At 34.8% G+C, this 14,483-nt stretch overlaps 1 protein-coding gene across 1 annotated transcript; it reads right to left on the reverse strand.

Moving 5' to 3' along the window:
- LOC139889593 (uncharacterized) lies at nt 1-701 on the reverse strand. Its single transcript, XM_071872536.1, has 3 exons — nt 420-701; nt 101-283; nt 1-33 (listed from the first exon to the last, which is right to left on the reverse strand). The coding sequence occupies exons 1-3, from the start codon at nt 549-551 to the stop codon at nt 1-3; spliced, it is 348 nt and encodes a 115-aa protein (XP_071728637.1). The 5' UTR covers nt 552-701.
- Nucleotides 702-14,483: the final 13,782 nt, after the last annotated feature.

Genomic DNA, 14,483 nt, shown 5'->3' on the forward strand with positions numbered 1-14,483 from the left:
CTATATTCCCTCATTCTTGTAAGCCAAAACTTCCTTTTCGTAATAAAAAAAAAAAAAAAAAAAAAACTAAACTTTACAATTAAAAAATTCTTACACACACCTGAAGTTTAACATTTGAAGTAATATGCTCATTAATCTGCAAATCAAACCGCTCCTGCATACCCAATACTTCTGATCTAGCTATAATCCTAGCTTTCAAATTAACCTCTAAATGCTGAAGTTGTTCTCTTTGTTTCACAACATCATCAAGATGCAATTCATCATCAGAAGCACCATTTACACTCTAACAATCCACAAAACACACCAATTAACTCACTTTGCACTAATTTTGACCAGTCAACATCCTAAATACATACACTTAAGTGAAATGCAACATAATATAATATAATAAAGTACGTTAATACATTCAAAACCCTAACCTCGTTGCCGGAATTTTGAACAAGATGATCGGAAACCACGCGCCATTCTTTTCGTGACGACGGAGATTGGGACGAAGGCATCGTCATGGAAACACCGCGTGCTGCGACGGCGACACTAGCGGCCGCCTCCATCGGGGATTAAACTTAAAATCCCCGTTAAATTAGTGTCGAGAACCCTAACAAGAATCGAATGAAATTGAAAACCCTAGGTCAAGTTGAGTACGAAACGAGTGATATTATTCAGATGAAATCTAAAGTGATTAATGTAGCAATGACTGTAAACTTGAGTAAAAGTGTGTTTGATTTTAGCGATTGAATCCAAAGGTTTGATTTTTTAGACAGTAAATAATAATACAGAATAAATTGTACTAAATTACAAAATTAAATAAATAAATATAATAATAATTATTATTAATAATTAATAATTATTATTAATTATTAATTAATTATTAATCCTTTAATCCTTACATACTAAATGTGGTGACATTTTGTGTAGTTTTAATTATAGTCGATTGTCATTTTGCGTTTACGTTCACATTATAAACGGTCCCTCAAATTCGGCTATTTTTAAATAGCGACCCCTCAAGTGTACACTTTTTCAGCGGTTAAAAGTGTAAATATATAATTTTATTAAAATAAAAGAAACTAAATCCACCCGAATTTATAACGGGCCCTATCTTCTCGCTCGGTGCGAGTTAAATTTTCCCGAGGCCACCGTTCAATTCGGAAAAATCTCACGAACCCAACGGGACTAACTATACGCGAAACGGACAATTTTTTAAAAAACACTAAACACAACGACAACCCGTACTTCCCGCTCGCCACTAGTTAAATTTTTTCGACAGCAGCTTCAGACTCGAAATAATTTTATGAACAAAACGAAACTAACCACGTTCGAAACGGACACTTTTTAAAAAACGCTAAACACAACGACAGCCTGTATCTTTCTGCTCGCCGCGAGTTAAATGTTTCCGACAGCACCGTTACACTCGAAAAAACTTATTGAACAAAACAAAACTAACTACGTTCGAAACGGATACTTTTTAAAAAACGCTTAACACAACGACATCTAAAACGACGCTTAACACATGAGCCGTGTTCCCCTCTGTAAATGCACAACGCTACGTTAAATATGAATACGCAGCCCAAAAGCCCCCGCCGCAACGCGCGGGCCAGTCCGGACTAGTTATTATTATTATTATTATTATTATTATTATTATTATTATTATTATTATTATTATTATTATTATTATTATTAATAATAATAATAATAATAATAATAATAATAATAATAATAATAATAATAATAATAATAATAATAATAATAATAATAATAATAATAATAATAATAATGAAGACTTTATAACAAAAGGCTTTAATCGAAAACAAAAGACGTCAAACAAGATACAAAATGGATAACTTAAAAAGCTCGTAACAAAAAAACTGTACAATACAAACAAACTAGTCCAAGAAATCTACGAACGAGCTTAACCAGATCAAAATAACCAATACTAAAAAAAAGAATTGGAAAAACTAAACCAATACACCGTATTTTTTTTTTTTTTTTTGCATCAAAGCGGAAGTCTTTAAAAACACATCACTTATATATATATATATATATATATATATATATATATATATATATATATATATATATATATATATATATATATATATATACATATATATATTATTAATTAATTATACATAATATATGATTGCACAAAACACAGATGTTACTTAATTACAAACCACTTAAAACACTGTTTATACAAAACATCAGAGTCTACGATGGTGTCAAACATCACTTCAATCCCTACTACCTTCATCCACTAACATGCTACACCTCACCTGCAGGGAAAGAACATTGTGGAGGAATTAGTGCACCGCTAAGTAAATGAAAATATCTAAATGGACATCACTATAACCTACAAGCACAACTTAAGACACGGGTCACTAAGCACATAGAGCACAATACAAGAGGAATAACGGCATGGTCGGGCCTTCAACTACTAGCTGATCACACTAGAGTTTAATGATAGTCCATATTACTGAACCATTAGTATAGTCTTCCTGATGGTACACACTCGTCATTTAAACTATACCACCAAATAGTAACACTTTGACATGAAATGTCCCGTTCATAGCGATTATAAACGTTTCATATTAATTGATTTCTTTGTGAGGTTTTGACCTCTATATGAGACGTTTTTCAAAGACTGCATTCGATTTTAAAAACAAACCATAACCTTTATTTTATCGATAAAGGTTTTTAAAGCATGACGTAGATTATCAAGTAATGATAATCTAGAATATAACGTTTTACGCACGACCATTACATAATGGTTTACAATAATATTACACATCGATTAAATTCTACGAATGCAGTTTTTAAACAATATTATACAAGCATGCAGACTCCAATTCCTATCTTTATATAGCATTGATATTGCTCAAAATATACATATTTATCTTCGCAATATCTTCCTACTTTCGTGGCATTTCGATACGAGTTGTGATGATTAGTGAGCGGTTTGTGGTATTTAGTTGTTTCGGGACAAAAGTGGTCTAAAAGTTCATATTTATGCTAAGGAATCAACCCTTGGGCCAAAAGGAATGAACCTAGTGAAGTTTTGGAGTGAAAATGAAGTTCCAGGATCAAAAGCGCCGCTCCTAAGGTCAAAAGCGGCACTCCTATGTGCTAAAACGTGTGTTAAAAAGATCAGTAACCAAAAGCGTCGCTCCTATGACAAAAGCGCCGCTCCTACGGGATCAAAAGCGTCGCTCCTATTCCAAAAACGCCGCTCCTACAGGATCAAAAGCGTCGCTCCTGTTCCAAAAGCGTCGCTCCTGGTGCTGATTCAGCCAGAAAATTCAGCCGACCTATAAAAGCAAATTTGGGGTTTTTGGGTGAGAGAGCTGGTTCATTAGGCCGTTTTGAAGCCCTAAATGGGTTCCAATCATGATTCCATCAAGATGAAGTCCAATTTCATACTCCCAACTCCAATTCCATGAAGATTAGTAATAGATTCATGTCATCCATTCTCCATTTTAGTGTTTCTTCTCCATTTTGGGTTGTAATCTCCATCTACTTTACTCATTTTGCACTTATTAGTTGTAATCTTTGTTTTTCTTCATCTAGCTTTGAATTAATTACTTGTAATCACTCAAGATGATGTTTATTGATGCTTTTATGATTATTGCTAGTGTAATCTTTGCTATGAGTAGCTAAATCTCTTGTGTTTGCTTATCTATGAATCTTTAATGCATGATGTGCCCTTAATCTATTGAATGAAAGTTGTTTTGAATGAAAATACATGAGCTAGTGTTATTGAGTTAGCCATGAGGTCCATTGCTATGTTTGATAATGGTTTTACTTTGATTACATGGATTGAGTAGCTCTTTAAGTGATTTTAGTAGTGAATCAATTTGTGCTTCAACACCTTTGGTGATCTAGACAACTAGAATAGGAATTTCAAGTGATTGTGTTTCTAGGCTAGGTTGGTTTTCAATTGACCTTTGTTCATCATAGTGGTATTTGACTATCTTAGGTGACTTTGATGGTTAAAGGGTTTTAAGTGATTTTAACCTGGGCATAATCTCAATAATCAACTCATACATTACTTGATCTAGTATTGCTAAGCTTATGTGAATTTGCAAGGTAAAATTAGATTAAGAATATTTACTAGTTCAAACAACTTAAGTGATAACAATTTGGGGAAAAACAAGGGCCATCTAAGCATAAAGAGGATTAGATAAGTGAACACTGTAGTGACCCGAACTTTTCCATGTTTATATATATTAAATGAAATTGATATTTACATGATTAAGTATTTCCAACATGTTAAGCAATCAAACTTATTAAGACTTGATTAATTGGAACAGGTTTCATATAGACAAATGACCACCCAAGTTGACCGGTGATTCACGAACGTTAAAACTTGTAAAAACTATACGATGACATATATATGGTTATATATATAGTTAACATGATTTTATTATAAGTATGTATCTCATTAGGTATTTTAACAATGAGTTATATACATAAAAATGAGACTATTAAATTAAGAAACTCGAAAACGATATATATAACGATTATCGTTATAACGTCTTACTAGGTACATATGAATCATATTAAGATATTGATACACTTGGTTAATTATGTTAAATGATAAGTAAATATATCATTAAGTGTATTAACAATGAACTACATATGTAAAAATAAGACTACTAACTTAATGATTTTGAAACGAGACATATATGTAACGATTATCGTTGTAACGACATTTAATGTATATAGATCATATTAAGAGATATTCGTACATCATAATATCATGATAATATAATAATTTAAAATCTCATTTGATATTATAAACATTGGGTTAACAACATTTAACAAGATCGTTAACCTAAAGGTTTCAAAACAACATATACATGTAACGACTAACGATGACTTAACGACTCAGTTAAAATGTATATACATGTAGTGTTTTAATATGTATTCATACACTTTTGAAAGACTTCAAGACACTTATCAAAATACTTCTACTTAACAAAAATGCTTACAATTACATCCTCGTTCAGTTTCATCAACAAATCTACTCGTATGCACCCGTATTCGTACTCGTACAATACATAGCTTTTAGATGTATGTACTATTGGTATATACACTCCAATGATTAGCTCTTAGCAGCCCATGTGATTCACCTAACACATGTGGGAACCATCATTTGGTAGCTAGCATGAAATATCTCATACAATTACAAAAATATGAGTAATCATTCATGACTTATTTACATGAAAACAAAATTACATATCTTTTATATCTAATCCATACACCAACGACCAAAAACACCTACAAACACTTTCATTCTTCAATTTTCTTCATCTAATTGATCTCTCTCAAGTTCTATCTTCAAGTTCTAAGTGTTCTTCATAAATTCCAAAAGTTCTAGTTTCATAAAATCAAGAATACTTCCAAGATTGCAAGTTTACTTCCAAGTTTTCTAAATCCATTCCAAGTAATCATCCAAGATCAAGAAACCTTTGTTACTTACAGTAGGTTATATTTTTAATACAAGGTAATAATCATATTCAAACTTTAATTCAATTTCTATAACTATAACAATCTTATTTCGAGTGGAAATCTTACTTGAAATTGTTTTCATGTCATGATTCTGCTTCAAGAACTTTCAAGCCATCCAAGGATCCTTTGAAGCTAGATCCATTTTTCTCATTTCCAGTAGGTTTATCCAAGGAACTTGAGGTAGTAATGATGTTCATAACATCATTCGATTCATACATAAAAAGCTGTCTTATTCAACGTTATAAACTTGTAATCACTAGAACATAGTTTAGTTAATTCTAAACTTGTTCACAAATAAAGTTAATCCTTCTAACTAGACTTTTAAAATCAACTAAACACATATTATATATCTATATAATATGCTAACTTAATGATTTAAAACCCGGAAACACGATAAACACCATAAAACTGGATATACGCCGTCGTAGTAAAACCGGGGGCTGTTTTGGTTGGGATAATTAAAAGCTAAGAAGAACTTTGATTTAAAAGCTATAATTCTGGAAAAATGATTTTTCTTATGAACATGAAACTATATCCAAAAATCATGGTTAAACTCAAAGTGAAAGTATGTTTTTCAAAATGGTCATCAAGATGTCGTTCTTTCGACGGAAATGACTACCTCTTTCAAAAACGACTTGTAACTTGTATTTCTGACTATAAACTTATACTTTTTCTATTTAGATTCATAAATTTAAGTTCAATACGAAACCGTGGCCACTGGAATCACTCAAAACGGATTAGAAACGAAGAAATGGCGAGTAAAACAAGATTGATAAAAACTACTCATTTTACCTACGTGAAAGTTAGTAATAAATCTATTCCAACCATAACCTAATCAACTTATATTGTATATTATGTAATATTGAGATACCATAGACACGTATACAATGTTTCGACCTATCATGTCGACCCATCTATATATATATATTGCGGAACAACCATAGACACTCTATATGTGAATGTTAGAGTTAGCTATACATGGTTGAGGTTGATTCCAAAATATATATATAGTTTGAGTTGTGATCAATACTGAGATACGTATACACTGGGTCGTGGATTGATTCAAGATAATATTTATCGATTTATTTCTGTATATCTAACTGTGGACAACTAGTTGTAGGTTACTAACGAGGACAGCTGACTTAATAAACTTAAAACATCAAAATGTATTAAAAGTATTGTAAATATATTTTGAACATACTTTGATATATATGTATATATTGTTATAGGTTCGTGAATCAACCAGTGGCCAAGTCTTACTTCCCGACGAAGTAAAAATCTGTGAAAGTAAGTTATAGTCCCACTTTTAAAATCTAATATTTTTGGGATGAGAATACATGCAGGTTTTATAAATGATTTACAAAATAGACACAAGTACGTGAAACTACATTCTATGGTTGAATTATCGAAATCGAATATGCCCATTTTTATTAAGTCTGGTAATCTAAGAATTAGGGAACAGACACCCTAATTGACGCGAATCCTAAAGATAGATCTATTGGGCCTAACAAACCCTATCCAAAGTACCGGATGCTTTAGTACTTCGAAATTTATATCATATCCGAAGGGTGTCCCGGAATGATGGGGATATTCTTATATATGCATCTTGTTAATGTCGGTTACCAGATGTTCACCATATGAATGATTTTTATCTCTATGTATGGGATGTGTATTGAAATATGAAATCTTGTGGTCTATTGTTACGATTTGATATATATAGGTTAAACCTATAACTCACCAACATTTTTGTTGACGTTTAAAGCATGTTTATTCTCAGGTGAATACTAAGAGCTTCCGCTGTTGCATACTAAAATAAGGACAAGATTTGGAGTCCATGTTTGTATGATATTGTGTAAAAATTGCATTCAAGAAACTGATTTCGATGTAACATATTTGTATTGTAAACCATTATGTAATGGTCGTGTGTAAACAGTATATTTTAGATTATCATTATTTGATAATCTACGTAAAGCTTTTTAAACCTTTATTTATGAAATAAAGGTTATGGTTTGTTTTAAAAATGAATGCAGTCTTTGAAAAAAAAAACGTCTCATATAGAGGTCAAAACCTCGCAACGAAATCAATTAATATGGAATGTTTTTAATCAATAAGAACGGGACATTTCAGTTGGTATCCGAGCGTTGGTCTTAGAGAACCAGAATTTTGCATTAGTGTGTCTTATCGAGTTTGTTAGGATGCATTAGTGAGTCTGGACTTCGACCGTGTTTACTTGAAAAATGATTGCTTAATAAATTTTGTTGGAAACTATACATTTTTAACATGTGAATATTATGTGATATATTAATCTCTTAACGTGTTTGATATTATGTGATAGATGTCTACCTCTAATACAAGTCCCATTGACTTACCTAATAATAATGAAGAGTCAAATGTAATTTGGAATGATTCGTGGACTGATTCACAAGTTCCCGAAGAGGAACCGGAAGAAGAATCGGAACCGGAGGAGGAGGAACCGGAAGAAGAAATAGAACCAGCGGGGGAAATAATAAAACGGTTAAGTAAAAAAAAATCCTCAACCAACCGACCAAGGTTAATTATGGTCAACGGTGTTTCCGCCAAGGAAGCAAAATATTGGGAGGATTACCCATTCTCCGATGAATCGGATCCCGACGAGGATTCCGATGATGTTATAGAAATTACCCCAACTGAATTTAAAAAGGCAAAAGAGAACATTAAGGGAAAGGGCATAAAAATAGAGAAATCTGATTCCAACCCCGATGAACTTTATATGTATCGTCAACACCCGTATTTCTTAAGTTGTAACAATAACCCGGAACCTCTAAATCACCAGGTTTTTCTAGACCAATGTGGAAAACGACGGCTCGTATTAGGGGAACATCATATATCCCTAAAAACTTAGCAAAAAGAACCAAGTTCGAAAAAGAAGAAACGAGTGAGTCGGAATAAGATAGTTGTATTTGTGCGGTGTAATATATGTAATATAGTGTGCTTATGCTTTACGATATATGTAAAAATTGCTTGTATTAATAAGTATCTTTTATGAATCTAACTCTTGTCTATTTTACAATATAAAAACACAAAATGGATAGACAACCCAATATTTTAGAAGACTTACCCGGAGACATGATTGATGAAATCTTGTCTAGAGTCGGTCAGAATTCCTCGGCACAACTATTTATGGCAAAATCAGTTTGTAAGACATTCGAAGAACGTTCCAAGAATGCCTTGGTTTATAAAAGGCTTTCATTTGAAAGATGGGGGATATCACATTGGGAAACCCATAAGTTACGATGTGTTTACTTTGACGCATATATTGCGAGGAACCCAAATGCTATTTTACGCAACGGGTTAAGAAATTATTTTGACTCAATGTATCCGAATATAGGACTTCATGATTTAGAAAAAGCGGCTAACATGCAACATAAAGAAGCATGTTATGCTTACGGGTTAGTAATGTTCGCTTCTCACCAAAGTGAGAAAAAGAACATCGGGCTACAACTATTAAACAAAACGTTCCCACAAGTGACTGAGTCGGTAATTGGGGTAAGAAATGAGGTTTTTAGGTTATTACGAGACTGTTGGTCATTACGTAACCTTCGTCCTTTTGACGACGTTACAACACGTTGTCATACTATCGGTCACAACGGTTACGTTCCACAAGACCAAGGATGGGAAGTGGTATTAGTAAAACTAGAATGCATGACTTGTTTCTGGACGTATGAATTACGTGTCTTTGTTGCCTTTGCTGAACGCCTTATTTATTAACTAGAATTATCTTCGCAACTACTTTGTATCAAAGTTTTATGTGCTATATTTCATGCTATATGTAAAATAGCGGTATTGTAAGTTTGCAAGTTATTGTATAAAGGTTTGAATATGATATATATATTTTTTTGTGATTAGTTTTTCATATAGAATTGTAGTAGTTGAAATGGTATGTTAGCTACTAAGTATGAACTTAACAGGTAGGTACTACCCGAATTAAAGAGTATAAAATGCTAATATGAAGAAAGAGCTTTTATAAATAAGTTCATATTACGCTACGAAATACTATTGACTACTCTTGATATTCTATATGATTAACTCGTTTCATTTGACTATTTTGAAGGAAATGGCACCGACTACTCGACACACCTTGAATATGAGTGAAGAGGAATTTCGTGCCTTTCTTGCTTCAAACATAGCCGCAGTACAGGCCGCGCTACATACCAACAATAACCTCAGATCTAGCAGTACAGGAAATCATGTAGGATGCACCTACAAAGAATTCACTGCCTGCAAATCTTTGGAATTTGATGGAACCGAAGGACCGATCGGATTAAAACGGTGGACCGAGAAGGTCGAATCGGTGTTTGCCATAAGTAAGTGTACTGAAGAGGACAAATTGAAGTACGCTACGCATACCTTCACAGGTTCTGCGTTAACATGGTGGAATACCTATCTAGAGCAAGTGGGACAAGATGATGCTTACGCACTACCGTGGTCAGCATTCAAGCACTTGATGAACGAGAAGTACCGTCCCAGAACCGAGGTCAATAAGCTCAAGAGAGAACTTAGAGGGTTACGAACCCAAGGATTTGATATTACCACGTACGAAAGACGATTCACAGAATTATGCCTATTGTGTCCGGGAGCGTTCGAAGATGAGGAAGAGAAGATCGACGTGTTTGTGAAAGGATTACCGGAAAGAATCCAAGAAGATATAAGTTCACACGAGCCCGCCTCCATACAATAGGTATGTAGAATGGCTCATAAACTAGTGAACCAGATTGAAGAAAGAATTAAAGAACAGACTGCTGAAGAGGCCAATGTGAAGCAAGTCAAAAGAAAGTGGGAGGAAAACGGTGATAAGAATCACCAATACAACAATAACAGCAATTACAACAATAATCGCAACAACTATCCTAACAATTGCAACATCAATCGCAACTACAACAAACGGCCCAACAACAACAACAACAACAACAACAACAACAACAACAACAACAACAACAACAACAGCAACAACAACAGCAACTACAACAATCATCTTAACAACAATAATAACCGCAATAACAACAACAATCAGAAGCAGCTATGCCAAAGGTGTGAAAAGTATCACTCGGGGTTCTGCACCAAATTTTGCAACAAATGTAAAAGAAATGGTCATAGCGTGGCGAAGTGTGAGGTCTACGGACCAGGGGTTAACAGAACGAAAGGAACAAATGGTGTCGGAACGAGTAATGGCGGAGCAAGTAGTGTCGGAGCAAGTTATGCCAATGTAGTTTGTTATAAATGTGGAAAACCGGGCCACATTATTAGAAATTGCCCGAACCAGGAGAACACGAATGGACAAGGCCGCGGAAGAGTTTTCAATATTAATGCGGCAGAGGCACAGGAAGACCCGGAGCTTGTTACGGGTACGTTTCTTATTGACAATAAATCTGCTTACGTTTTATTTGATTCGGGTGCGGATAGAAACTATATGAGTAGAGATTTTTGTGCTAAATTAAGTTGTCCATTGACGCCTTTGGATAGTAAATTTTTACTCGAATTAGCAAATGGTAAATTAATTTCAGCAGATAATATATGTCGGAATCGAGAAATTAAACTGGTTAGCGAAACATTTAAGATTGACTTGATACCAGTAGAGTTAGGGAGTCTTGATGTGATAATCGGTACGGACTGGTTGAAAGAAGTAAAAGCAGAGATCGTTTGTTACAAAAATGCAATTCGCATTATACGAGAAAAAGAAAAACCCTTAATGGTGTACGGAGAAAAGGGCAACACGAAGCTACATCTTATTAGTAATTTGAAGGCACAAAAACTAATAAGAAAAGGTTGCTATGCTGTTCTAGCACACGTCGAGAAAGTACAAACTGAAGAAAAGAGCATTAATGATGTTCCCGTCGCAAAAGAATTTCCCGATGTATTTCCGAAAGAATTACCGGGATTACCCCCACATCGATCCGTTGAATTTCAAATAGATCTTGCACCAGGAGCTGCACCAATAGCTCGTGCTCCTTACAGACTCGCACCCAGCGAGATGAAAGAACTGCAAAGCCAATTACAAGAACTTTTAGAGCGTGGTTTCATTCGACCAAGCACATCACCGTGGGGAGCTCCCGTTTTGTTTGTCAAGAAGAAAGATGGTACATTCAGGTTGTGTATCGACTACCGAGAGTTGAACAAACTTACCATCAAGAACCGCTACCCACTACCGAGAATCGACGACTTATTTGATCAACTACAAGGCTCATCTGTTTATTCAAAGATTGACTTACGTTCCGGGTATCATCAAATGCGGGTGAAAGAAGATGATATTCCAAAGACTGCTTTCAGAACACGTTACGGTTATTACGAGTTTATGGTCATGCCGTTTGGTTTAATTAATGCACCAGCTGTGTTCATGGACCTTATGAACCGAGTGTGTGGACCATACCTTGACAAATTTGTCATTGTTTTCATTGATGACATACTTTTTTACTCAAAGAATGACCAAGAACACGGTGAACATTTGAGAAAGGTGTTAGAAGTATTGATGAAGGAAGAATTGTACGCTAAATTTTCAAAGTGTTCATTTTAGTTGGAAGAAGTTCAATTCCTCGATCACATAGTGAACAAAGAAGGTATTAAGGTGGATCCGACAAAGATAGAAACTGTTGAAAAGTGAGAAACCCCGAAAACTCCGAAACACATACGCCATTTTTTAGGACTAGCTGGTTACTACAGAAGGTTCATCCAAGACTTTTCCAGAATAAAAAAACCCTTGACTGCATTAACGCATAAAGGGAAGAAATTTGAATGGAAGGATGAACAAGAGAAAGCGTTTCAGTTATTGAAGAAAAAGCTAACTACGGCACCTATATTGTCATTGCCCGAAGAGAATGATGATTTTGTGATTTATTGTGACGCATCAAAGCAAGGTCTCGGTTGTGTATTAATGCAACGAACGAAGGTGATTGCTTATGCGTCTAGACAATTGAAGATTCACAAACAAAATTATATGACGCATGATTTGGAATTAGGTGCGGTTGTTTTTGCATTAAAGACTTGGAGGCACTACTTATATGGGGTCAAAAGTATTATATATACCGACCACAAAAGTCATCAACACATATTTAATCAGAAACAACTGAATATGAGGCAGCGTAGGTGGATTGAATTGTTAAATGATTACGACTTTGAGATTCGTTACCACCCGGGGAAGGCAAATGTGGTAGCCGACACCTTGAGCAGGAAGGACAGAGAACCCATTCGAGTAAAATCTATGAATATAATGATTCACAATAACCTTACTACTCAAATAAAGGAGGCGCAACAAGGAGTTTTAAAAGAGGGAAATTTAAAGGATGAAATACCCAAAGGTTCGGAGAAGCATCTTAATATTCGGGAAGACGGAACCTGGTATAGGGCTGAAAGGATTTGGGTACCAAAATTTGGAGATATGAGAGAAATGGTACTTAGAGAAGCTCATAAAACAAGATACTCAATACATCCTGGAACGGGGAAGATGTACAAGGATCTCAAGAAACATTTTTGGTGGCTGGGTATGAAAGCCGATGTTGCTAAATACGTAGGAGAATGTTTGACGTGTTCTAAGGTTAAATCTGAGCATCAGAAACTATCAGGTCTACTTCAACAACTCGAAATCCCGGAATGGAAATGGGAAAACATTACCATGGATTTCATCACTAAATTGCCAAGGACTGCAAGTGGTTTTGATACTATTTGGGTAATAGTTGATCGTCTCACTAAATCAGCACACTTCCTGCCAATAAGAAAAGATGACAAGATGGATAAGTTAGCACGACTGTATTTGAAGGAAGTCGTCTCCAGACATGGAATACCAATCTCTATTATCTCTGATAGGGATGGCAGATTTATTTCAAGATTCTGGCAGACATTACAGCAAGCATTAGGAACTCGTCTAGACATGAGTACTGCCTATCATCCACAAACTGATGGTCAGAGCGAAAGGACGATACAAACGCTTGAAGACATGCTACGAGCATGTGTTATTGATTTCGGAAAAAGTTGGGATCGACACCTACCGTTAGCAGAATTTTCCTACAACAACAGTTATCATTCTAGTATTGAGATGGCGCCGTTTGAGGCACTTTATGGTAGAAAGTGCAGGTCTCTGATTTGTTGGAATGAAGTGGGGGATAGACAGATTACGGGTCCGGAGATAATACAAGAAACTACCGAGAAAATCATCCAAATTCAACAAAGATTGAAAACCGCCCAGAGTTGACAAAAGAGCTACGCGACAGTAAAAGAAAAGATATAGAGTTTAAAATTGGAGAAATGGTCATGCTTTAAGGTTTCACCTTGGAAAGGTGTTGTTCGATTTGGTAAACGGGGGAAACTAAATCCAAGGTACATTGGACCATTCAAGATTATAAATCGTGTCGGACCAGTAGCTTACCAACTGGAGCTACCTCAACAACTCGCGGCTGTACATAACACTTTTCACGTCTCAAATTTGAAGAAATGTTTTACTAAAGAAGATCTCACTATTTCGTTGGACGAAATCCAAATCAATGAAAAACTTCAATTCATTGAAGAACCCGTCGAAATAATGGATCGTGAGGTTAAGAAACTTAAACAAAACAAGATACTGATTGTTAAGGTTCGATGGAATGCTCGTAGAGGACCCGAGTTCACCTGGGAGCGTGAAGATCAGATGAAGAAGAAATACCCGCATCTATTTCTAGAAGATTCGTCAACACTTTCAACAGCTTAAAATTTCGGGACGAAATTTATTTAACGGGTAGGTACTGTAGTGACCCGAACTTTTCCATGTTTATATATATTAAATGAAATTGATATTTACATGATTAAGTGTTTCCAACATGTTAAGCAATCAAACTTATTAAGACTTGATTAATTGGAATAGGTTTCATATAGACAAATGACCACCCAAGTTGACCGGTGATTCACGAACGTTAAAACTTATAAAAACTATACGATGACATATATATGGTTATATATATTGTTAACATGATTTTATT

This window comes from Rutidosis leptorrhynchoides, chromosome 2 (genome assembly GCF_046630445.1).
Source record: "Rutidosis leptorrhynchoides isolate AG116_Rl617_1_P2 chromosome 2, CSIRO_AGI_Rlap_v1, whole genome shotgun sequence".
Classification (NCBI taxonomy): domain Eukaryota; kingdom Viridiplantae; phylum Streptophyta; class Magnoliopsida; order Asterales; family Asteraceae; genus Rutidosis; species Rutidosis leptorrhynchoides.

Excerpts from the sequence above, each read along its gene's own strand:
- LOC139889593 (XM_071872536.1), bottom strand. The coding sequence starts at position 551 with ATGGAGGCGGCCGCTAGTGTCGCCGTCGCAGCACGCGGTGTTTCCATG. Across the intron at positions 284-419 it reads TTCAAAATTCCGGCAACGAG|AGTGTAAATGGTGCTTCTGA; the intron begins GTTAGGGTTTTG and ends GTGGATTGTTAG. Across the intron at positions 34-100 it reads CTTCAAATGTTAAACTTCAG|GAAGTTTTGGCTTACAAGAA; the intron begins GTGTGTGTAAGA and ends TATTACGAAAAG.